This window comes from Solenopsis invicta, chromosome 8 (assembly GCF_016802725.1).
Source record: "Solenopsis invicta isolate M01_SB chromosome 8, UNIL_Sinv_3.0, whole genome shotgun sequence".
NCBI classification, from domain to species: Eukaryota; Metazoa; Arthropoda; class Insecta; order Hymenoptera; family Formicidae; genus Solenopsis; species Solenopsis invicta.
In genome coordinates this window covers 10,270,292-10,296,818 of record NC_052671.1, presented here as the reverse complement: position 1 = coordinate 10,296,818, position 26,527 = coordinate 10,270,292, and the positions used below count along the sequence as shown (strand labels likewise).

The 26,527-nt window shown below is 42.2% G+C and overlaps 1 protein-coding gene across 1 annotated transcript; it reads right to left on the bottom strand.

The window, feature by feature from the left end:
* Window positions 1-8,825: 8,825 nt before the first annotated feature.
* On the bottom strand, window positions 8,826-15,532 carry LOC105200880 (toll-like receptor Tollo). The gene has a single exon (XM_011168667.3). It carries the CDS (start codon window positions 15,006-15,008, stop codon window positions 11,019-11,021), a length of 3,990 nt encoding a protein of 1,329 aa, XP_011166969.1. The 5' UTR covers window positions 15,009-15,532; the 3' UTR covers window positions 8,826-11,018.
* Window positions 15,533-26,527: the final 10,995 nt, after the last annotated feature.

The following is a 26,527-nucleotide window of genomic DNA, read 5'->3' as shown; positions in this document are numbered from 1 at the left end:
ATTCCGTAGCGTGATGCGACGATGACTGTCGAAAATCGGCGTGGCCGAGAGATCTCCCGGCGGTGTAATTGCCACAGAAATTGACACAGGTTCGCGGCGTGGACGGGCTCGTTTATATTTTTTAATCAAAGCGGGGGGCTGTGCATTCGCGACGACATTATTATTTACTTTTTGCTCGTTATCATCCATCGATGTTATTTAGCGTTGCGTGTACCTTTAACGAGCAATGACTTTCTCTCTCTCTCTCTCTCTCTCTCTCTCTCACTTTCTCTTTCTCTCTCTCGCTGGATCTCGGCGCGACCGCAGCAACGTGATAAATCATCGAATATTATCTATGCGAACAGTTTGTAACCGGCTGGGATCGTGCCGCCAAAAAGTATTGCAAGAACGTAATAGACTTGCGAAACAAAAAGTCGATTTGCCGGCGATTGTCGCGTTGCCGTTGATGCCCGCGTAATTAATCTTAAAGTGACGACCATACTTCTGCAAGACCAGCTCGTTATTATTTCTGATGAGTGGTTCATTAATTTACGCGCGAATAATTATATATAAATGATAAAAATGTGCACGATATGAGCCGTGTTAGATCGATATATTGCACTTTAGATATATAGACTTAGCACTTTTTCTTCGTGCTGCGGGAGCAGCAACTCCAATTATTATCGAAATACCCAATTCCACGGGGATCAGAATATTCTTTGTCGCAATCAAGAAATATACTCGCCGTCATAAAAACGCGCTCGCTAGAAAATTACTCATCGCGCTGCATCCATTGAATTTGTTTTGGAATCGTACTAACTGTCAGGAAAGTCGTTCCAAGCGATAGGCCCGGACGGTCAGTGAAGCAATTTGCTCGTTTTATCTCGACTAGCGTTCCTCCTTTTTGATCCCGGAGCGAAGGGAAACTACTTACTTAAGATAGGATATCTGCCTCGTACAACCGAATCGACAACTTCTATCGCGACCGAACGTTACATTGGCTCGTCGTGAGCAAGCACGTCATCGTTCTAATTAATTCCAACGCCCCACGTTCGATTGATCAAGATATAGTGGATGGTGCAATTAGCGGCTCTTCCTTCGAGGGCTGATTGATGCACCGGCGCCTCCGCTTGTTCCGTCGGGGAGATGCAAAAAAGGTGAAACCGGTAAGGCGCATACTGACTTGAGCATTTTTGCGATGCCTAAAACGGTGCTCCGCTCGATCATAGTAATTTGCCATGTAGCAGAAATAGCAGCCGTCATACATACATACATACATACATGTATACATGTACGTATATTTATACAAATATATTAATTGTAATTTATAATAATTTTGTACAAAAATAAATAACAAATTAAAAATGAAGACACTTTTCAATGTCTAGACAATTTTATCACATTATATAAGTTTGTAATGATTACACAGAGCATAGCTTTTTAAAGAATTTTACGTGATTTTCTCTGATTTATTAATATCACTACATATATTTAATATCTCAACACAGTAAAATATAAAATATGTTTGTTTTTACTGAACTGTATAATTGTATAAATTTTAATGATTTTAAAATATGTTAAGCTTATGACTCTTTATATTGTTTAAAATATAATAGAATAAATCAAGAATAAACGATAAACATACACAATTAGAGTAAACGTGTTTTTCACAAGATACAATATTAAATACATATTAAAAATGAATAAATACCAATAAGGAGCCGAGACTGGGTGTTCATGTATACAATGGCATATTATTATTAAAAATTAAAAATTATTTAAATAAGTAATTGTCTCGAACGATGATCGTTTATATCTATGCATCACGGTCTGTCTTACAAATATCCAACGAATATGTGCTATGAATTTTTTCTCATGGAACTTGATTACGGTGCGATTCATACCAACCATGCCTAATTTAATTTATTCAATGAATAAACTAAATATTCAACAGTGAATCATAAATCATCATTCGAGACTATTATTTATTTGCGTTATACTAAAGATAGTTTAAATATAGGACCAAAACTTTATATAACTCTTAATTTTTAATGATAATATATTATATGTGTATTCAAAGATCCAGTTTCGGCTTCTTATTGACATTATTTCATTTTTAGTGATTTATTCAGTTTAATCATTCCTTTTTAATTATTAAATACATAGTCATATTGAAAAAAATTTAGTATATCATTATATAAGAAAATTTTGTCACGAATTACAAAAATTTTATCTTAGAACATTTCACAATGCTTCATGATAATTTTTATTATGCAATTTATCAAATCTTTTGTATATTTTCAAAATTCCTAAATTCCGCTAATATTTGATAGGTCCAAGAGAGTTGCCCCGAGCTTATCACCACACATGATAAAATTTCTCGCAAATTTTGGGGCAAAATATAAATGGAAAATTCTCTCTATGCGCGATAATTCTCTTTGAGTAACAGAACACGTTTACAAAGTTTACAAAATTGTTTGCAAAATTTTGAGAATTTTGAGAACGCTGTAAATTTCGATTATCACGAAGAATACAAAGTCGCTTGCGTGACGTAAAAAAAATTATCTATTGTTTATTCTGTCTACAATTAATAGTTACGAAGTGAATTCATGTTTGCGCGCCGGGCAAACAGCAGCAGGAAAGCCGTTCACACGAAGAACTTGCTTAGCACACAAATCTTTTTTGATAAACCGACAAGTGGCGGATCATATTCGTGCGTGTTCAGACGAGGAGCTGCCCACACGTTAAGCCGCATACCAAAATGACTAGAGTATTTCTGCGCGCAAGCCACACTCGCACGAAAACGCTCGATTCAGCATATGAATACATATGTCAAAGAGATACGAAGCTAAGAAGCGAGATATTTCTTGGTAAGAACGGAAGTACTAGTACTTGAGTTGCAGCATGATTTTATCATGGGTTGTGTTGCAAGTTCGTTTTCTTTTCATTGTTATACCGAGAATTATTCGGTGTGATTCTAAAGACGACAAAAAAGAATCTTTGAAGCGCAATCGTAGGATTTTAACTGACGCACGGATCTAATTGTACGAGCAAATAAGCGCGAATAAAATAATATTGATAATTACATAAACTTGATTTTACGTGATAATACGTCCTCCTTTGTGCGCCAAAGTAAACCATATACTTTAACAATGGATGGACGAAGAAGAAGGAGAAAAACTAATTTCGTTGTGAATTAAAATGCTGATACGTCGCCAATGAACATGCCAGATTATTATTGTGGCACTTAATAGAAGGTGGGATAACACTCAAGGCGTGGCCCCAGCTGCATTCATAATCTGATAAAGATTTCCAAACGTACGCTTCTCCGCGCCTAATGAATCCCTCGCATATGTTAATGAGCGGTTTTCAAAGCTTCAAACTGACTGTCAAAAAGTTCGGGCAATTAGAGTGATTTACAGCTTAATTTCCTGTCGCGTTTCGCTTCATTCCCCAAATGTATCGTCATGCATTCTTTCACTTATCTTGCGTCTCGAGCGACCGCGTTGGGCCTTCTAGATAATCTAGATCACGGACGAGTGAAAAACGCACGAGCATCGGTCTCGTGTCCGCACGGAAAAAAAAAAATTATTATCAAATCGACAATCATATTCTCATACATAAGCAAGAGTGCAAGATAAAATCTGCTTGAAAGAATTTGATAATCTTAAACAGACCTAACTTACACGTGAAGAAATTTGTTTTTTACATGAGGACTTTGTTTCTTCTTGCAAGCAAGTTATGTGTGCCTGTTTAAAATTCTCAAAATCTTTCAAGAAGCTAAATAAATATATTTACTTGAACACAACAATTTTTTTGTCAGTGTAATTATTTTTGTAGACAACTTATAAAATGTCCCAAACTCGTGAAATATTTCAAGATTCTATTCAACAATAAAACAATTAACTTTTTCGTGAATATATATGCAGTAAATTGTCAATACTCTTATTGGACTCCCAATTCTTCAACAGCTGAGTTAAAAAGGGTTAATAGGAGTCAGTAGGTTGGAATGTAGGCATAATATGAACTGGGAAAATGTAAAAATTCTGAATGTAGGAAGAAATTATAATAAACGCTTAATTAACGAAATGATAGACGTATACCGAAACAAAATAATAGACCCAATTTACAAATATGTAGATAATGACTTTCTTGATCATGCGTGTACCTCAATAAAATTATTAACAGCGTAGACATATAAACAAGTTTGCTGATATTTGAGGAGAGATAACGACTTTCACGCTGACTTGACGTTTATTTTAATTTTTGATCCTGCGAAGTACGGACCATATGCTTTTAAGAATATTGACGATTTGCTGCATATATATTCAGAAAAAAAGTCAATTGTTTTATTGTTGAGTGGAATCTTGAAATATTTTACTGGTTCGGAACATTTTATGTCTACAAAAATAATTACACTAAAAAAAAGTTTTTGTTTTCAAGTAAATATATTTATTTTAATATCATTTTTTTCCTCAATTTAAACAAATATTAACTAGTATAAAATAATTTATTTTCAAACTTTGGAAATATTTTTTAAGTCAAGTAATTGAAATGTCAAAATAAATATAGTTACTTGAACATTAAAAATAATTTTAGTGGTGTAGTATAAATGTTTCGTATGCGTTAACTGTAAATTCTAACACGTAGCAAATAATTATATTTCGTTCTTAATAAAGGGAGCACGAGTTGGATTTAATCATCTTAATTGTAGTAAGGAGGGAAGTTCTCAGCATTAGATTGACAACTTAAATATTGAGCCGTATGCACATTATACTATTTAACCCTCAGCTGACACACTATATTGGATTCGATATTTTGCCACACATGTGTGTACGTCACCCAATCATTTTCAATTGCGTATATCTCGGTACATAATGCATATAGAATTTAAACAAACTTTTTTTTTAATCGATACACCACAAAATTAAGAAGAAGACTGAATAAGTGTGAAAATCAAAAAGTTAAATATATTCGAAATATTCGGAAGAGAAGGAGCGAACGATTTATGAATACCAAGCATTTTTATAAACGGCCCGGGTGTACGACACCCAGTGTGTCCGCTGAGAGTTAAAGAAGGACCGCGCTGTCTCCTGTTAACTCTTTCAAGAAGATACTTTTGTTTGTGAGAATGTGAGAATACGATTTTGCTCTGATACTAAAATTGTTTTCCGTACGCATTCACGGATCAGCTACGCTGCAATTTGAATCATTTTGAATGTACGGGCGTGATTTGTCACAGGTGCACCGCGCGTTCCGTACCGACGTGCACGTGACGTCTTTTAATTCGAGCTCGCGGCGACTAAAAACAGATCGCAAGACGGCGCTTATAAATAAAACGAGAATACTGTATGGAAATGAGAAGACCCGGTTCTCTCCTTGCCGAGAGAATTCGATGAAATATTTCAGGATAACCGAGATGTAATTGCGAAGAGCTATCATCGCCGAGAGAACGTCTCCCTAAAAAATAAAAACGTTCTTTCTCTACCGAACAAATTTTATTGTTGATCACGGTATACTCCCGCCGGGGTTAATTTGTTCACGACAGATGCGCGCGTTCTCCGTTAAAACGACACCCGTGGACCGTCGAGAAAAATAAGGTGAAATCGCGAGGTTGAAAAAGAGACCCGCTCATTGCGGAACACTAAATTATTGATCCACTTACAATTAGCGCGCCGTGTACTTTAATTATTAAACGCGTCTACGCGCTACGCCGCAATTTCATTCGATATCAACGAATCATATCGTTATATCGTTTGCTGCCTCCGTTATCCGGACAGGGCGGGTTGGCCGCTCGCCCGTCCGCCCGCTCGCCCGCCCGCCTGGCAAATGTAATTTGCCCGAGAGCATGCTAAAGTCGTAATGTCATTAGCCACGGTACGACTCTTTTCTGGCATTCGTGGCCCACGGGCATTCAAATATTTGAAACCGTGTGTAGTACGTGCGTGGCGCGCGCCCGCGCCCGTCCCCGGACGCTCTTCTCGCTCCACGGCGGGCGCTCCAACGAGCTTCGGCTGCGCCGCATGCGTCTCCGATAACATTACGTTACACTGACGGTGAAAATGCGGCACGCGCGAAACGTGCGAGGGAGCGAGCGAGCTCGCGCCCCGATTCAACCGCCCTCTTTTTTTTCTTAAAGAGGCAATTCGCAGTGCTCCCGACGGAGGAGCCCTAACTTAAGTCACCGAATCTCTGTTGACTGAGCGCGTGACCTGGCGCGGTAATGCGGGCCACGAGGAAAGCCAGGAGAAAATCTCGAACACTTTTTCCCGGTCGCGCACAGGGAAGCGATAATACTCGGGGACGTTGTTAATATTTCTCGCCGCCGAAATATATAAACTCTCGTAGCGCCGGAGGACCGTCGTCGCTCGCACTCTCGAGGGAACGGGGCGTCGCTCGTCGCCGTTATCACGAACTGTATCCCGTGGAAAGATCCGTGCGGTCGGTGAACCGCGCGCGATAAAAGGTGCTCCGCAGCGCTCGTGCGCGTACGCACTGTGTTTAAGGGTCGGCGATACCCGCTTCGTGTACCTTGATTTACGGCGCGAAGAAGTGAGAAGTCAGGGAGAGTGCTCGATCAGTTATCGCAACCGGCGCGGCGCGTTCACTCAAACAATTTTTGATCAACGCGAACGTTTTAGTTTGATAAAGCAAATTTTCAAGATATGCCACGAGCCCCTGTCTCATTACATTACGTCAAAATGTAACACCGAAAAAATTGCATTCGCTTGAAATAAGAGGACCGTATAGTTTGCAAGTCCTCCTAACACACATTTTTATAATGAATGAGAATATATTCTTTTCTAGGACATCCCTGAGAAACTAATATATTAACTCTCTGCAGACACCGTGGAAATTGATGATCCGCGATTTTCGCTTGTTGTCACAAAACACTACGTCCTTTGGCCGATAAAAGTTCGCTCTGTCAACAACTTTCTTTTGAACGGGAGGAGGGAGGGAGGCAAATGCTTCTGTCTACAGAATAATTCGAAATTGAAAAATCGACTGTCTTACGAAAGACTCACGGTCTGTGGAGAGCTAATATATATTATTATATGTTAATATTATTATTGTATTATATATTATTATTATATCATTATATATTAATATTATGTATATTTACATATTTTAATATTAATATATTAGAATAATATATATTCTCTCTGATAAACTTCTAGACAATAACGTTCTATGTAAATCTAACATAATCATGTGTTTCCTTTGGTATTTGCAACAATAATATCATAATTTAATCAGTAAATGTAAATTTCAATGTCTTAAACATCTTGCTATTTAAATGAGACGGTAATAAAACGTGAATCGGAGAGCTAACGCAATCGTTTCAGACAACATACATGTATTTTAAAGACCAATATTTATACTTTTTATAAGTTTGGTTTTACGTTTAATCTTCATGATCGGCAAAAAAACAATGCGTGCTTTGATAACATTCAATATTTCAAAATTGCATTTTCTTTCATGTTTGCGAAAAATCAGTAAATTCTACACTGAGATAAAAGTTGTTAATTTGATTAAATTTTTCAATTTAATTGAATTCGTTCAATTCAAGTATTTATATATTTAAATCAATACCTAAACATAAATACCTAAACTGGAAAAATTTAATCGAGTTAAAAAGTTTAATCAAGTGACCGAGTTTTTTTACTCAATGTATAAAAAACGAATTTCATCTCATTAATAAATCCTTCGACGAATCGAAATGTCGAATGCGTTACTGTTATTTAGAAAAAATTTATTTTAAAATTAAAAAGATCCTTCTGGTATTTTAGAAGAGACTATAAAAATAAAGGTAAAATTCCCAAGTTAACATATATCAATTTTCTCGGTTAAACTAAATGTTGCAAATAAATTTGATTAAAGCAGTATCGATGACTATCATATTTATTCCGCATATATCTAGTTATTGAATTCATAGTGGAATTCGCACCCGCTTATATATCTTGTAAGACTCGCAGAAATTATTTGCTCCTTCTTCCTTTCATTTTATCTGCCTCGGGCGTCATAATCCAAATTGCATGACGTATGTGCTGCCGACCCTTAACGTTTTATTCCCATGTACAGCACCGTCGTCGTCGTCGCCGCCGCCGCACCGGCGGCGTTCCCGTTTTCTGCGCGATAGGAATTACGCGATAAATTATTTCGCGCCGTACTTATCTTTTCTTTTTCTTCCTTTTTTTGTCCTCCTCTCGAATTACTGTCGCCGTTACTCAACTGCGACCGCAATCGCAAATCTGAGAAATAATCAAAAAGTGCAGCGGCACGTATTTTATCGGGGCACGGTGAAATCGCTTGCGACAAGGGAGAATTACTCTTTGTTTTTTAGGAAATAAACCAAAGTCGGGCGATGTCGTTAGTATCGTGGTATAAGCGGCACAGAACACAAATCCATCGGGCTAAGGCAGGATATATCCGAGAATATGGAACTTATATTGTTGCCGCTCGCCTAACATTATCGGCATATTATAATTGAATGTCAAATCTACGTAATTCATGCACGCACGATGTTGATTCGACTACCGTCGATGCGCCGTCGATTGTGGAAAAATGCATTTATTGGAGATATCAATCAACGAACAATTACATAAATGCGCGATACGCATTCCTTTATGTCAATATGTGAGAATCCTCGTCTTTTGTCTACGGCAATATTAATCACGTGCAGAAGATTGAAAAAGATAAAATAAATCTCTGTATTAATATTGGATACGTATTGTAAAGTAATTATTACATCGTTATTATTTGACATCATGCTACTTTTGCGATATTATAATTGGAACGGGAATTTTGTAGGATAGATTAAACGCGAATCTTTCTTTTTTTTTTTATAAAACAAACGTGTTTATTTTCATGATTCTTTGCTGAAATGGAAAGTGGCAATTAATTTAATACGTATTTAACAGACTGTGAATATATAATGCGTGATTCGATGAGCGTATTTACAATAATACAATACAATTAGAATTATACAGTCCTAAACGCGCAATTATAGTTAAGACGAATCCACGACCAGTAACGTTTCCAGCTGCGCTGGTCTTCGGTGTGCTCGGAAATGTGCATGATTGTATTTACAAAATTAGATACAATATGTACAGAGAGTTTCACTTACGGACTAATAAGCGTTATGCGACCGTTACTTCACCAAGACAGTCGTGAATCTTTAGGAACAAGCTCTCGCGAGACGTCTGTCTTTTCTTTCTGTCATTTAACACTTGATGATTCGTTATCCACTTCATCGCGAGTGATTGACGAACAAACGACAGGAATGGCAAAGAGGGATGCGCCTCGGGTCCCAAAGAAGTGTCAGATGCGCGAGGAACTTTATCTTAAGATTTCTCGAGTCGAAAGGAAAAATATATTCGTAATGTATCTACATTTTAGCTCGCCTCATCAAAAATCATTTATGAATACTTGAAAAAAATTTCACACGTATTTAAAATTAATAGTTGAAAATCTACTACGTGAAAATGATTTCGTCGTCATTTCGATGCCTATTCCAAACGGATGAACCAAAAAAAAAGCGATCGTACAGTATTTGTACGTATATGTACATATCACTTTATTTCCCTCGTGCAACGTTATTTCGAGCATCGAAAAAAATATATGTATAATATATATATGTATATGTATATATAAATATTCGCAATTAAGTTGTCAGATGCATAATACGGTTATATTACTAATAAAATAAAGTATCACCGTGTACGATATAAAATAAATGCATTTGTCCAAGCGTATTTAAAATAAATATTTATAAAGAACACTTTACATTCTCTCTTGTACCTTTTTTTTGTTCCTAATACCGTTACAAATATTATTACGATTGTTCCGCGTATGCGGTCTGACGTGAATGATGTTAGAAACAAAAATTAGCGACACGATTTAATTAATATTCACAAAGTGATCCGCGTTGTGCGTCATAACATCAGTCCCTGTACTACATTTAACTATTGCCATTATTATCATTATTCACCGCGTTCATCGTATCCAAACCACAAATATTGGCGAATTTACTGACAGTTATGACAATTAATGCAAATCGAAACGGGACGACTCTAAATCAAAGGATTCGTATGTGAAAGGGATCAGATGACAAAACATTTAAATTGGAGACCTATCCATCGTAATGAAACAATCGGTAAAATTCGCACAGTTGCTTTTGATCGCGACCCAGTTTCGGGTCACGATGATTTATCATGATTTCGCGTGGCGAATAAATGAGTCGACATAGAGACGCGCAAAGGAGATTCGCGAGAAATTAGAGAGAGCGCGGATATACGTATGTACACAGGTAAATTAATGTCGATCCTTAATTACATTTCACGCGACGTCTCGCTCGCTAACTCAAAGCGCAAAAAATCTAGATTCTCACCGATACCGCGTCATTATTTACAAGATGTATACGTGGGGAAAGCGGTCCTTGGAACTCCGCGTTCCGTGAACGTTTCGAAACGGTAAGTATTTGGTCGTGATTTGGAAGAACATTGCGCAACGACGTGAAAAAGAGATACCGAGAAAGAAACGAACAGCGACGATCTCGCGCGCGCGCGTCTCGCGTATCCTAAGTTCGAGAGAAAGAAAAGTCAAAGCCGTTAAATCTATTCCATCGTACATTGTGGTAATAAGCACAAGGCATCGAATCGATTTCGTACGTATATAATATTATGCGCGCGTGTTGCGAACGGATCATCTGTTCGCGACCGAGTGTGATTCGTTCGGGGCGATCGACCCCGCAAGTGGAAGAGTTAAAGCGCCTCAGTCGGGGTGACGTACGGTCGATACGTCGCGAGTACTGGGAATACTGTACAAGTGTGTTGTAGCCACAGCTATCCTGAAGCGGAGGAATTTTTTACATCTCGATCTCTCTCCCAACGAGAAACGTCGCGATACGGCCGGACGACCGTGCCCCCCAGCGGGTACCGGAAGCGAGACGAAGACCGGAAGAAAAAGGTGGGAAGTGTATGCGTATGTGCGTCGGTCTATCTCCTGCCGGATCGGAGCACGATCGCCGCCCTTCTGCGCTAGACGAAGTAAGTACGCGGATTGCCTGGATGCGCGGGAGCGAGGGCCTCCCCGGGTGGCGCGGTCGGCACCACCGGCGGTTCCGGTATGGTGCTGTAGAGATGGCTGCCCCGCGAGGACAGACTGGCCGGACGGCCGTTACCGGCATGCAGCGCACTGTAGCCGTGCTGATGCGGATGAAGCTGATGATGTTGATGATGCGGATGCTGATGCTGATGCTCCGCGCCGCTGTCCTCGTCCTCGGTACGACTGGACGCCGAACTGACGTAGGTAGACTGCGTGGGTGTCGGCGTGGGTGCGTGGTGCACCGGTGCGACCAAAACGCCATTAGGCTTGGTCCACACGTCCACGGCGGCGGACGGCGCCGCGGTGTACCGCGTCGGCGTGCGATTGCGGTCGTTGACCTTCTTGCTGTCGCGTCGCTTGTCGACCGAGTCCGGCATGGCGAACCTCAGCTTCTCCCAAAACCTCTTCTCGCCCCAGATCACCACTGTGCACGTCTGCAGCAACAGCTGCAACTCCGGATCTCGGGTAGGTGTCTCGGTAGCGAGCAGCACTACCACGCGACGCTTTCGCGAAGTCGGTCTGATGTTCTCCAGCGCCGTTCTCAAAGCGGCGCGAAACTCCACGTGCTGCCACTCGTTCGCGAGGAAGACCGGCGAGAAGATTATCACGATGCGTCTGGCGGAGGCCGCGGCCGGTGGTAACGCCTCCTGCGGTCTGGCCGGCGGCAAGTCGCGCCAATGTAAACAGAGAGCCAAGCCGGCTTGCTCCAATTCAGCCGCGAGGAATCTGGAGACAAAGTCCTCGTCGCGTTCGCTGTAGATAATATAACCGTCGTACAGTCTATCTCTCTCCTCGTCAGGCGGTGCCGCCATTTTGCCGAGTCGCAGCCCGTAACGCGCGTGGGCCCAGAGCCGCACGTCCTGACGGAAGACGAAGGCGAGGGCGACGAAGAGGCAGATGGCGATCACGGCCACCAAAGCGCCGGCGAGCAGGGGCACAAAGTTACTGCCCAGCAGCGGGATTTCCTGAATACCGCGTCTCTCGGCTTCCGTGGACGGATCGCCGCATCGCTCCATTGCCTGGGCGAGAGTCTCGATGCCGTCGCGGCAGTACATCTTCTCCGGATCACCGCGATGCTCCGCGAGCCAGGCGCGCAGTTTGGCAGCGTTCGCGCACTCGCAGCTCCACGCGTTGCCCTCCAGCGCGACCTTGGTGCCGTCACCGACGCTCGGCAAAGCTTCCCACGGTCGGAAGTCGACGATGCGATTGCTGTCCAGTCGTAGCACTTCGAGATTTCGCATCTTCTTGAAAGTCGTATTGCCCACGGTGGCGATCGCGTTATGATCCAGATACAGCTCCGACATGCGCTCCAACTGATCGAATTCGAAGCCCCGCAGCTCCCGCAACGAATTGTCCTCGAGATGAAGAACGCGCAAGGCACCGACACCATTGAACGTGCGATTGTGTATCGCGACGATACCGCTGTTGTTTAAAAACAGCACCTCCAAGCGACGTTTGCCGATGAAAACGTGGCTGCTGAGATCACCCAGCTCGTTACCGTCCAAATAGATCTCCGTCGCGTCCATGGGTATTCGCTCCGGCACGTGTTTGTATCCAGCGTTGGAGCAGTCGACGACGTTGCTGGACCAGCTATGATCGTGATAGCACGAACAATTGTCGGGACAGGTCATCTCGCAGTCGCACGCGTCGAAGTCGCAACAGTGACAGAGGGCGAAACAGTGCGTATCGTATCGGCAGAGAAAGTCCTTCGACTTCAAGGACAGCAGAGGACGCCGCGGCGTGGCGCGAGCGTGCACCATGTCGCACGTGACGGCGTCGAGGTCCATGACACGCGGATACTGACCGCGCCGGTCGTGCTTCTCATCGTTGATTCGCGGCAGCCACTCCATGCTACAGTCGCAGAGAATGGGATTGTCTCCGATGTAAAATGATGGAAGTTCCTTGTTCTTCGGCATCGGATGCAGATCGAGGGCGGCGATCTCCAGCTTCCTGATCTCGTTGCCATAGAGCACCACCTTCTCCAGATTCGGCTTCTGCGAAAATGTGCCGGCCGCCACGCTGCGTATTTTGTTGTTGTTCAGGAACAGCATCTCCACACTATCCGGCACATTAATATCCCTGATCTCGGTGATGAAGTTGTAGCTGGCATCTAGCATCTTTATTCGCAGATTGTTGCGCACCATGTAGTAATTCCCCAGCTCGCTTATTTGATTGGAGTGTATGTCCAGCCACTCTATACTTGACGGTAGGTGGCTGTAGTCGAACCACAGCAGCTTGTTATCGGACACGTTTAGCCAAACGAGAGTCGAGAGACTCGTGAAAGCACCACGTATCTCCGTCAATTGATTTCCGTCCAGTCTTATAACTCGTAATACCGGATTATTCGAGAAAGCGCTCTGTTCCACATGACGAATAAAATTATTCGCTAAGTTAAGCACTTGTAACGCTGGCAAAGTAGCGAATGCATCGCGCGACACGTTCTCCAACTTGTTGTCGACTAAACGCAATCCGTAGACTTCGTTCAAACCGGCAAACGAGTCGTTATCGATTCTAGACATTTGATTGTTACCTAGATCGAGAGTTTTGAGTGAATGTAACACGCGAACCGCGTAAGGAACTTCCGTCAGAGAATTTCCGCTCAAAGAGAGATCCTGGAGGTTCGTGAGATTGGTGAACACGTGCCTATGTAGGACGCGCAGTCTGTTGCTGTCCAGGAAGAGTTGCCCGAGCGCGCTGAGACCGATCGTGTGCATCGGCTCGAATCTGGCGATTCTATTGTGCGAAAGCGTTAAGGAATGCAAGTTGATGAGCGAGGCAAAGCAGCCGTCGACGAGCGTATCGATATTGTTATGCTCAAGTTTCAGAATCTGCAGGCTGCTCAGACCTTTGAAGACGGACGCGTCGATTCTCGTCAAAGCGTTGAACGATAGATCGAGTATGACAAGACGGGTCAGTTGCGAGAAGGTATCCCGTTTCACCCAAGGGCTCGTCAAGCCGTTATTGCTGAGATCTAACTCCTGAAGCTCCTCGAGACTGTCCAGCAAGCCGGGCGCTAATACCGTGAGAGAATTGTTGCTAAGTATCAGCTCTCTCAGCTCTCTCGTTTTAGAAAACAGTTCTGGTGGCAGTGCGACGAGTCTATTGCTAGACATATTCAGAATTCGTAGAGAGGTGAGGCCGGTCAGAGCGTGGTCACCCACGGAGCCGATCGAGTTATCCTGTACCTTCAGCACGCTCAAGCTACGTAAGCTGCTGAGCGCGCCGTCGGGCAAGGCACTGAGGTCGTTATTACTGATGTCGAGAATTTCGAGATTCGGCGTGCAGGATTCGTCCCAATTGGCGAAACCCAGGGACATGATGTCCTGTAACTTGTTGCGCGTCAGATTCAAACTCACGAGATTCTGCACGGGGCAGAACAGTTCCTGCGGCAACGTCCAGATATTGTTGTCGGCGAGATCGAGATGCTGCAGATTCGTCAGACCGCGAAGTGTGTCGGGATCTACTTGGAGCTCCATGTGTAACCAATGATTGTGCGTTCGCAGGGACAGACTGCGAAGATTGTGCACCGGAATGAACGCACCGCCTGGCAGTTTTCGAATTTTACAATAATCGACGCGCAGCTTCGTGAGACGCGGCAACGGCGACAGGAAGCCTTGCGGATCTTCTTGCTGACTTTCGAAAAATAATACGTCACTGCATTCCAATCCCAGTGACGTTACGGAGTCCACTTGTATCGTTGAAAGATTTCCAATTAGATCGGGCACGTTCGCGATCGTTCTGACCTGGCATGCCAGAACCTTTTCCGCGTCGTCGTCTTCCTTTCTCCACTCGCAGCCGTTCGGCGCCTGCGAGAGACTCGTGATGCTGCGCCCGTGCACCGTACAATGATCCAGCGTTAGACACAGGACGACGATCGTCGACAGAATCGCCGACCGCGACGCTACGCGACGACGCTCTTCCATCGTGGACGACGTTCCTGTAGTCGCACACCTGTAGCCGGAAAATACTCGCGCGGGTGCTCGAGAGAGATCGGTCGCACCGTCACGCACTCATGACTACGACACTCTGTTTTAACTGTACACACTCCGTTTCACGCCACGGCACGCCACTGGCAGAAGAAACTGGCAAAACACGTTGACTCGTATTCAGCCGAGTCTACCGATTCCCCCGCCGTCGGCGAACACGACTCACACTGACACCGACGCTGACGCGACGACCCTCGACCTCGTCGTTCGCTCGCGCGAATCGCCCGAGCACCGATCGCTCATCCCCAACGAGTGAGACGCGGAGAGCGACCACCAACACAACGGACGCGGCGGATATTCTACTGCCGTGATAATGACGACGTGATTGCGTGCGACCCGGGTGACGACGACTGCGACCCGGGATACGACGACATTCCACCGCGGCGGTCGGAGTGCAACTGACTCCGAGACGGAGTTCACGTTCTATCGACGATCACGGTATACCCTATACGTAACTAGCAGCGTGCGGTTGCCTTCCCCTTCTCTCGATTCCCCGTTCCCACCATCGGCCATTGCCCCCACTACTCGTAGAGTGTACCCCTTCTATTTTCCTTCAACGTGCTACACCGGCACCGACACAGAGACATGGTGCTCGCGAGAATGCTCCTCACCGAACGTTGAATGCCACAGGCGGCTGCTTGCCTGCCTTCTTGCCCGCTTGCTTGCTTGCTTGCCTGCTTGCCTGCCTGCCTGCCTGCCTGCCTGCCTGCCTACCTGCCTGCCTGCCTGCCTCGATGCAACAAACCAGCTGACTGACAACATTACTCTCTTCTCTCTCTCTCTCTCTCTCTTTCTCTCTTTCTCTACCTCTTCTTCTCTGTCTTTCCTCCTCCTCGCATCCTTCTCTTTTTCTCTCCTCTTCTCTCTTCTTACTAGGTAAACACTAAACTGGTTCCTAGACGCACCGGCACGCATTTATCAAACGGCTTCTCTTCGAACGAGCCGAACGAGCATTCTCTCCCTCATTTCTTCGTGCGAGGATCTTTCGCCCTCGGGCGCCTTGTCTAACGTCCACGACGTCGTCTAATAGGGCTATGAGATGTCCCACGGCGCTTGTCGGCGAACTTTTATAGGCACTCGTTTTTCCTGCGATGATTTGTTGTTTCACCCCCCCATTTCGTGGTTTGAACTTCCAACCGACTGTTTTTGGCTACTCCCAAAAGAATTTGAGGCAGCCGTAACGTTGCATGCCGAAAAGGATTTGTTGCATCTTCGTGGCGAACGTGAGTGGATTTCCCGCGAAAAGTTTCGAAACAGATACGCTCGACGCGTATATTTTCCAAGTTTAGACATGCCAACTTGCCTGCATAAGCGCATTTGCTACGCATTTGATGTCAGTTGTGATTAGATTGCCCGCATGTGCAGGATAAACGATAAACGTCGGCTACTAAACCCGATAAATCAAGCTTGTTTGATAAATTATTAATTAATGGATTCGACAGATGAATAGAACGGATTTCAACCAGTTCCGCTAGAGAGAATTAACATTTAATCATTGTTACATTTCCATTAAAATTTGCTTAAAATTAATTTAAAAATGATACCTTTACGTGTAGCTTTTTTCAGTATTTGAAAAAAAAACAGCTGCGTTATGCGCAGAGGGTAGTTACCCCTCTGTGGGGTAGTGGGTAGAGGCCTTTAACGCCATCTACATTTTATCTAGAGAACTGAAACAAGCTTTTAGATAAAGCTCTACTAGTGCTCTTTACCTATATTTTATAGATTAGATATATTACGGAACGTGAAAAAGATTGAAATAATTTAAAGGACCATATCAAAGCATGCATACTTTTTTAAATAACTTTGCTATTTATTTTATATGAATCTATTATATTTTTATAGAATATAGAATTTTTTCTAATACGATAACCTGAACAATTTTATAAAACTCTTAAATTTGTCAATTTTTAGTTTTTTTATTTTTAGAAATATTCGAATTTCCGATTTCAATAGATTATAAGATATAATTATTCTGAAATCTCTTCAAATAAATTTAATAGCTGAAATTATCTTAACGTTTATAACTGAAAAGTTTTATAAAACTCTTAAATTTGTCAATTTGTTAGTTTTTTTATTTTTAGAAATATTCCAATCTCGATAGATTATAATATATAATTATTCTGAAACATTCAAATAAATTTAATAGCTGAAATTTTCTTAACGTTTACTTGAGTTATAAAATCAATAATTGTTTTTGAAAGGACATAATAATTCAGATACATTCAGACTAATGTAACAACGATTCTGTAAATAGTACCTTTTTCTCGTCGAAAACTAGTTTCATGGATCTCAATAAAGATTAGATTTCAATATTAGATTGAAATCCATTATACCTTACGGTAACTTTTATCCGGATAAAAAAAAATCTGGTGCATGCGTTCGGAGCCGAAGCGGAAATCGTTAATTAAAAGGTTAATATTGTCGCGCGCACGCGTATATTAATTGCATATCTCTCTTAACGTCTAACTTTTCCTCGAACTTATTCTGAGCGACGGCTACTCATCTGTCGCGGTAAGAGTGTATAAGATGATGAATCACGCGGGTATACTAGATGAGCGTACGGGATTATAAATTCGAAGTCGTACCGCGCGCGTACTTACGATGACGGATGGAGGCATTCATGGATTTAAACATACGGGGTTTCCACACTTCATTATGTATTTACGGCTTGTCAGCGTGATATCATTGCCCTGTCAGTCCTGCCGAGGACTAAACCGAGCTCGCGTCGCAATTGGAATACTTTATCAGTGTGACTAAGTGTAATACCGGGCACACCCCCCCGATGACGGTTAAGCGTATCGCTCACGCTCCTATTACGTGCGTATTTTCATTTAGCGTATTTTCATTTAGCGTGATCCAGGTACGAAGCGCGCGGCCTCTCCGGGTTATCTGAATCTCTTTAGCCACCCGTGGTCGTAGGGCGGCACACAGGATATCGATTTTTTTTTTCTTTTCTGTAAAACACAATTTGCAAGATTAGAGGCGCCCCTAGGTAAAGTAACAACATCCATTTACTTAACGCGCTAAGCGAAATAACGTTAAAATAGAAAAACCGCTGGAGAGAGTATGCACGTACTAACGCCAAGGAAAGCTCATTGTTATCTTTTTGCTTGCTTTCTCTCTCTGTCTCTTTCTCTCCTTCTCTTCATGGAAATACCGGAGAAATAATTTAGGCGATAGACGACGAAGTCTTTGAGTTGTCCGCGAGAGAATGAAAGATCTAAATAACCGTGCAGCCGCTCGCAGGGAATCCGTGAGGGAGAGATCTTTCTTCTCTCGCTCCGGCAGCGTACTATCTGTTGAAATTTATGCTCGCGCTAGTTCCATGCAAGCGCATGGAAGGAGGAGCGGCCAAGTCTCTGAATGGGCTGTTCTCTTATTTGAATAAGCATTTTTTTTCTGCTACACGGTATCACGCGCCCGAGTCCATTTCACGAGGATGAAACATCGCTGTTAAATGACCGAAAAGTGCTATTCCGAAGAAGGTCCGTCTTTAAAAGGACGTTCAGCGACGAGATGAATTGTTAAATAAATCATCATTTCGTTACGGCTCGCCGATTAAAAATGCGATATAATTCGAGAGAATAAGATCAGTATCGAAAAGAACGGAGAGAAACGCTCTCTTGTCTAAACAATGTAGAATAAATATTATTATAAAATAAAGTTGGAAAGTGCCTTAGGTCCGATTGCAATGTAGATTAACTTTGAACTCGGTTTAACTTGCTCTCCGTCTTTTTCTAATTCTTAGAACTAGAAAGGGTAGAAAGCAAGTTGAACCAAGTTTAAAGTTAATCTACATATTGGCCTTAAAGACTTAACTTTTGTAGTAAAAACAAATTTTTGATGTACGCAAATCCACTTAACATTTCAGGGATTAGCGAGCAAAGAATTTTCTCCATGAAAATATTTTACTTTATTCATTCAGTGGTCGGAAGATAGACGACAAAAGGACAGCTTGTTTGAATCTCCTCCTTTCGTTTCGGTATGTTCTTAGAGACATTTTTCCGAAACCCTTTCGCGAATCAACCGCAGCTTCCAATCCTCCGTGAAAGAGCGGAAGAAGAAAATAGCGCGGAAAAAGAACGTTCGTGACAAATCTCTTGCGAGACAAATGTTACGACGGAAACCTCCGGAAGGAGTGGCAAATGAATATCCGGCAAGGCCAATAATCGAATTCCACGAGCATGGAAATTGTATCTCTATTCAAGCGAGTAGAGATGACATCGCACGCATACATAAGAGATTTCGCCGTTTCGGGCAACAGAATCGTTCGAGGCCGGTACATTTTATGCGGCGCGACGAAACTGTGGTCTGTCGACGACGAAAAGGTCCGCGCACTTTCACTCGGAGGCCGCTCTCTGGAGGAAGAGGTCAGCCGGGGTTAACGACGAAAACTGTATCGCGTCACGAAACGCCGCGGGCATTAGCATACGAACGAAGGGCGCGCCGCGTGTCCGAGAAGGCCAGCTCGGAACGGGCGGCATGGACGGACGGATGGACGGACGGGAAGACGAGGAGAGGTAAGTAGGTGCCACGAAGAAGTTGACGTTTCTCGTGCATGCACCGTGCATGCAGGCCGGCTGGGCTCTCGCAGGCGGAGCTTTCGCGTTGGAAAGACCGCCTGCAGACCGCCCCAGTGTGTTTCGTTTCATCGTCGTCGATGTGGCGTGCAAGAAGGTCGGCGAATAAACGCGCTCCCGGATGGCGGTTAACGCGCGGCACCGGCCGGCACTCTGTTTACCGTGGCTGGAAAACGTCGGCGTCTCAATGGCGAGTTCCTCCTGGACTCCGAGGCCACGGGTTTTCTAGTCATCGTGCCACGGAATTCTGTGCGGCAAAATCTCTGGGAGAATGTCCTGCGGCGGTATAAGTAAAAGAGGTCGAGATGGTTCGCGAAAAATAAATTTGCGGTAGAGAATACGTGATTAGTAACGGTAAGGATCTTGCACGTTACAAAATGCGGCTGGCGCGTCTCCAGAAATACCAATGCTCGGAGACAATGGGACATCCGTAAAAAGAGAGCAGTTGAAAGAGTTAGTTTGGAAAGCGTAGCCAACTCTGTCGAGCGAGTGTCGTAATTCTGTCTCGAGAACATGGGCTTTGCGGGGAAGATGAAAGCGTTTAATCTCATTAATCGTTTCATTAATTACTTTTTCCTAAATCTAGTTATCCCCCGGCTATACACGGATATAATTCTAAAGGTATTGATTTGTCCGCTTCTAATTCAATTAATTATGCAACGCGATTACGTTGTCATTATATTTTGCTTTTTTCTCCCATGCATTTACATAAATTACGTATTAAATTATTCGCATAAATTATTCGCTGATACGAGGAGACATGAAATTTTAGTTTCAAGTAACGTTCGCAACTAGATTAACAGAGGATTAATCACCATTAAACATGAAGATGCATAAGCGGATAAATTATTATTGCTAATTGCATCCTCGATTTGTGAACTTTGTAATCAATCAGTCATATCGTGCGAGAATCGGGCGTAAACGCGCAACACGTACGAAATAGTTTTTGCGCGACAAATCGCCCAAGTCATAAATCATTTTTCAGTCTTAACGTTCGGTTGCGTAATCCATTCCTGTAGACGTTATCTCGATGAAGCTCTCGTGTCTGTTTCTCTCTTGTTCTGGTCTTATTATGACACTCGGAGCTCGATGTATCTCTTACGCAACGCGAAATATATCGGCAGTCCAGACTGTGTGGAATGCTCGATTGGGAAATCGGCTGCAAATATATAAGATCTCGTCTCGAGCAGACTGAAGTTATAGTCTGATATTGGTAACTGAATCTTCTCCAGCTATAATGAGGTCACAGCCACAGAACGCCCAAGTACCTCGGATGGTATTATGAATTGATTTTGAAGACCGCCCACGGCGACTTCCCGCCAATCGATTGCAAGATTTGCCACGAGTTTCGGAATGTTCCGGGATATTTGAAAATTTCTGATAATCTCGGAGATTCTTGGCGTGCCCGATAAGTAAATTTCCTATCGTGGATAGTCGCCAGCAGCTATCCTAGGAATATCCGGTGGCTTGAAGCTAACAATTCAAGGACACGAGCTCTTTCTTTCACAACCTTTACCTTTACTTTTACCTAGGCGTGGGACGCCTAGGTAAGTTATAATTCTTGACCATTCATAATAACGTGAATTTAAAATATTATGTATATAGATGAACTACAGATATATAACGAATATCTATAGATTTCCCGTTTGCTGCTAAATAATTATCGCAGCTTCGACCTCATCCTGATATACCTATTTTCGGGTACACGTGCCTCATTCTCGATATCTCTAATAGCTTTACTACCAACTTCTGCGACCAACCGTCCTCGTCAGATATTCCAGAGATACCATGACCATTTGACAAGGTATTGCGACAAGTCGATCAGATATTCGAGAGCTTCAAAAGCCGCATCTCACCGACACCCCCATTCCGAAGGATCGACGTATATACATATATGTATATGTATATATACACGAATCGGATCGGAATGTAATCGGGACGAAGCGAGACCCAGAATAGGCGTTTTCATGGTTGGGGTTTCGGGGGGTGGGTTGTGTAGCGCCAGCCCCCTTCCTCTGATCCCTAGTTACGCACAATGCGACGCCTTAAATCTTCCTCGCCAATGTAGATTTGTACGTACACGCTCGCGGACCAGCATTGGCGCGATCTCGAGGGGTGTATCGGCGAATCAAAACGAGCAACGAGCGTCCCGCGTCCCTTGAGATATTTCACGGGGTTCGGAACGATCGTTACACCCCGTCGGGAGGGCCATTAATCCGACACCCGGTATGGCATCTCGCAATCCGGCTTGCTGTCGACGGCGATGTAGCGTTTACCGATTCGTATCTCTTTCGCCGCCAGCCCACCAGCTATGTGACGTTTCTGCGACGCGGCAGCTATGCAGGACGTCCGAGGAATTCGTCTAAATTTCTCGTTCGATATGCAAAGTCGTTGAACTTGCGTTTTTATATGAGACGAGGAATATCACAACAGCGCATATCTCTCAGGCACGCAATATATCGTTCTTCTGAAAAACTTTTCTCATTTTTGCATAACCATTAGGTTCCTTGACGCATATTAACTGTTTACTACGAAAATTTGCAATAAATATAAAAGAATGCCAGTTGTATTTGTGAAGGTTTTTCATACGTGTATGATTCTTGAGGAATAATAATTTTAATATTTTTATTAATGACATAATATTTGAATGCATAGTGATGCATAAAATTTAAGGAGATATATAATCGATACAATTATCATATGCAAAAAGTGACTTATGTTATTGAGAATATAACAATTTTTGAAACTTTAGCATGTATTTGGATTCCATCAGATCACTGTTGGTTTTAAATTCTTAAAATTAAATCGATGAAATGTTTTTCATAATCGTTAATAATTTAAATTTTACATTCTATTAATTTTATATTCTGTGCATATTCTTAATTTTGCTATTAAAAATATCGGACATAACTGTATAATTAAACAGTTAACTTGCAAATTTCGATACTTTTATACACCTGACACCTTACAATTTACAATAGCTTAGTTTTTAATTAATATGTTTGTAACAATTTTTAAAATTTATTTTTTTCATATGTTGTCAAATTTTGTTTAGTTTATAATCATATTTGTTTCATTTTTTTACTTGTATACAAAAAAAATTATTTCAAAAAATAGAGTTAAATTTTTGACATACAAAAAAAGTTTTGTTTTTATTATTTACATAATTGTTATGTATATCAAAGCATTTTAAAAAGTAACGTAATATGACATCGTTCGATTTATCTAATTCATAAGATGTCACATATATTTAAAAACTCTGACTTGAACTTTTCTTAAAAATTACACAGCCAGTCGGCTTAAAGTTTTAATATAACATTAGTTTCAAAATTTTAAATAATATTCTATAATTGTATAATTTATAATTAAACAGATTAAAGCATTTTGACTTTTCAATCGCATCTCTGTAAAACGCTTGGAAAGAAAACTTTACTAGAAGTGACGAATATTATGTTGTAAAAGACGTACATACATTATAAATTGTCGACAGTAACTAAATATTTGTCTTAAGGATATTGTAAGATTAATCCCTTTGTCTTCTTTAAGTTTTTTTAAATCTCTTAGTATATTTTTTAAGGATAGATATGTCGCGCCAATGTTTTTAGATCGCGCTTTACTCGGATTAAATTTGCGGACCGTGATTTACGTGACTACGAAAATGTCTTATGTTGCAAAATTTAAAAAAAAATCCAGAACTAATAAAAACGAAATCGATAGCTCGTGTTTCGTAAACGCGCATAATTGTTGCCTGCAAAATGCAAATTTCTCGATGACGGCCGAGCGAACAAAATTACATTCCGGCGTATTGCGCGCGCCATGCGAATGCGCACGTTCGCGATACGGTAATTAAAGCAACGGCGAAATGATTATGAAAATAATTGTGACGATCCCACGGCGAGATTTTAATTAAGCTTAATCTGCAAAATTTACGTTTACAATGACAAAGGCTTGTTAGTGGCCGCCTATAAAATATATTAACGAGCTAATAATATACCCGCGAATTGGGTCCGCGGCGTAATTAAGATAAAAAGCCCTAAATGCAGCGAAATCGATAGCGTATCACGATATTTCCCGTCAAGTACCTGCGTTATCCGTTCGCGTAATAATGCGAGCGTGCCCATGATAGGGGCATTACTAAAGATGCGGTCCATTATACAAATTGAGTTTTACGATCGCCCGGATCGTTCTATCATCGTGAATTCGCTCGTGATAGTTTCACAGTAGTGGTGCATGGGAAAGAGAGAAAAGTAAGGAAATTTATGAACACACAGAACCGCGCACGCGAGTAACGTGTGTGGTAATTCTAGATAATTTAATTGATAAAACTGTTGTGGCGCGATAGCCACACGTTTCCAACAACGGCGCACTTGGCTCATCGTCGACTTGCTCTTTCGGCAAAAGTTCCACTAATTTACAAGGGCACTAATTAATTGCACTGGCTCGAGAAATTTATAGGCATTATAAACTTTCGGTTTGGTGTACTTTGCATATTAAATCAAATTATGTGTCAACTAGGAATACCCGCATAGAGCCGTTCAATCTCGGTTTCTCGTTCTATCTACCACGAGGACGACGTATTCATTCGAACGATCGCGTAGCGAGCGGCTTACATCGCATTGCCCCCAGGTTTTACACCATCGCCAGGGCGCCAATCGAGCCGCGAGCCACGATATTCGATAAAAGTCCAAAATTCTCCTATCGATCTTGATTCCGCGCCCGTATCGTTCCGGGTTCCGGCCCGATCCATCACGTGAAACGTCGGACGAATCGCAGTCGTCGCGCCGTATAACGTACACGTGTAGGAACGGCAGTTTTGAAGTGTCCCGAAAGTGTTCCGACCGAACGAAGGGGGCGAAGAGAGAGCGCGCGAAGCGGGGAGCTGTTGTTACGCCGCGGGGTATACCGACGTCCCGCAGTTCTTTAAGGCGAAACTCACCGACGACGAGACGGTAGGGAACATGTCAAAGTAACTTGCACGTCGAGCCCCCGTTGTCTCGTGTTTCCCCGTCCCGCTTCCGGCCGACGTGCGAGCACCGCAACACGAGAGAGCACACAACTCTCTAAAAATGTCATTCCCCTTTATCTGAAGGGAGGGGGGGGGAGGGTGCGAATCTTACCTGTCTCTCACGCGCGCTTCGGCTTCTCCATCGCGCCGCGGAGCGTTCCCTCGCAGTTAATGCGCCGCACGTGTGTGAGCGCTATTGCACTCTCCTAGAATACATTACCATCTTTTTTATCGCGCCCACGCCCGACTGCCGGATTCCATCCTATCCTATCCTCCGTCCTATCCTATCCTATCCTATCCTATCGCCGCCGGAATATTGCAATATGGCTTGGCGCGGCACGGCGCCCTGCCGCCGATAACAAAGCCGAATTTAGAAGGATACACCCGGCCGGATATGAGCGCGCACGTGTTTACCTGACGGATCGATTCTCCCATCGTTTATATCCGTTGGCAGTTATAAACTCGGCGGAATGCTGCTATTTTCGGACCGCCGCGCCGCGCCGTGCCGGCCAAAGACGACGGCCGATTGTTGCGCGCGAAAATACACTTTCACCCCGGAGATATGGGCCACCGTCCAATCGCCTTCAGGAATACATTACCATTTTTTCCCCCCGGGAATCGGATCGGCGCGCTTAATCGATTCTCTTGTCCCGCCCGCACGTAGCCGCAATATCATCCGACCCGTGAAAAAAATCGAAGTCCGAGACAACGTTGCATGTTTTAAAAACTGTATTTGGTTGTTTACACTGAAATGCTTCCCCTTTTGCAGAATCATAAATTTAATCAATACGTTATTATTCAGAAGTGTATTGAACAACAAAGTGAAAAGGATTACAATAGAATAAAAATGATAAAATAATTTAATAACATAGATATATGAAGTGGATAAATAAGTAAATAGATGGATTAAATATATACATAAACGTATGAAGTGAAGAAGAATATTAAAATGGAATAAAAAAGGGAAAATAATACATATTAAATTGATAATCCCAGTGATGCGCAACCTCTCTGTGGTTCGCGGCTTGCCTGCGTGAATTTTTTGCGGTTCGTGGCTCGACGAAAATATGAAATCATGTTTTCTATTTTCTATGCAAATTATTAAAATAATAACATTATGCGGTTTTCACACGCGCGCGAGCCTCGGTCATTTTTAAAATAATTCACACAAGTGTTCGTTTTTATTCATTTTTCTAAATTTTACAACACTCGCGCAGAAAGAATAATTTTGTTAAAATATAGATCTGAAAATAATTATATTGGATCATTAAAAAGTTTATTTTGGATGTTTAAACTAGTTTCTGGAATGTCAAAACTTTTGGCAGCAGAATCATTATGTAATAATTATTTTGATAGTTTATAAAATTATTTTCTGATCTATATTTGGCTAAATTTGTCTTAGAAACTACAGTAAAATTGTTCTTTTCATGTCAATCATTATTGAACAGCTGTCAAATAACTGTTTTCAAAATTCGAAGTACATTTCAAAAAATATATATAATTTATTTATTGATATTGAAATATTGTTTAATATAAAATTTTTTTATCTTTGTTATGTTGTTTATAGAGAATTATTGTTAAGTACTCTAAAACATTTTAAGGGATGATTCCTGATATGAATTCAAAACGTCATATGACTATAATGTCCAAAGTTTGTTTAAAAGATACAAATTATCAAAGCTGAAGAGAAAATTTCGTTTTCACCAAAAATCCCGAAAATCAATCGGTTTACTTTCATGCCTATACCAAATTTTATCAAAATAACTTGAATTAAATTAGCGTGAACAATTATCTCTTAAAACATTTTCGAATACTTAACGACCACCCTGTATATAACAAAGATGAATACGTTACCGAAATAGACATTATGC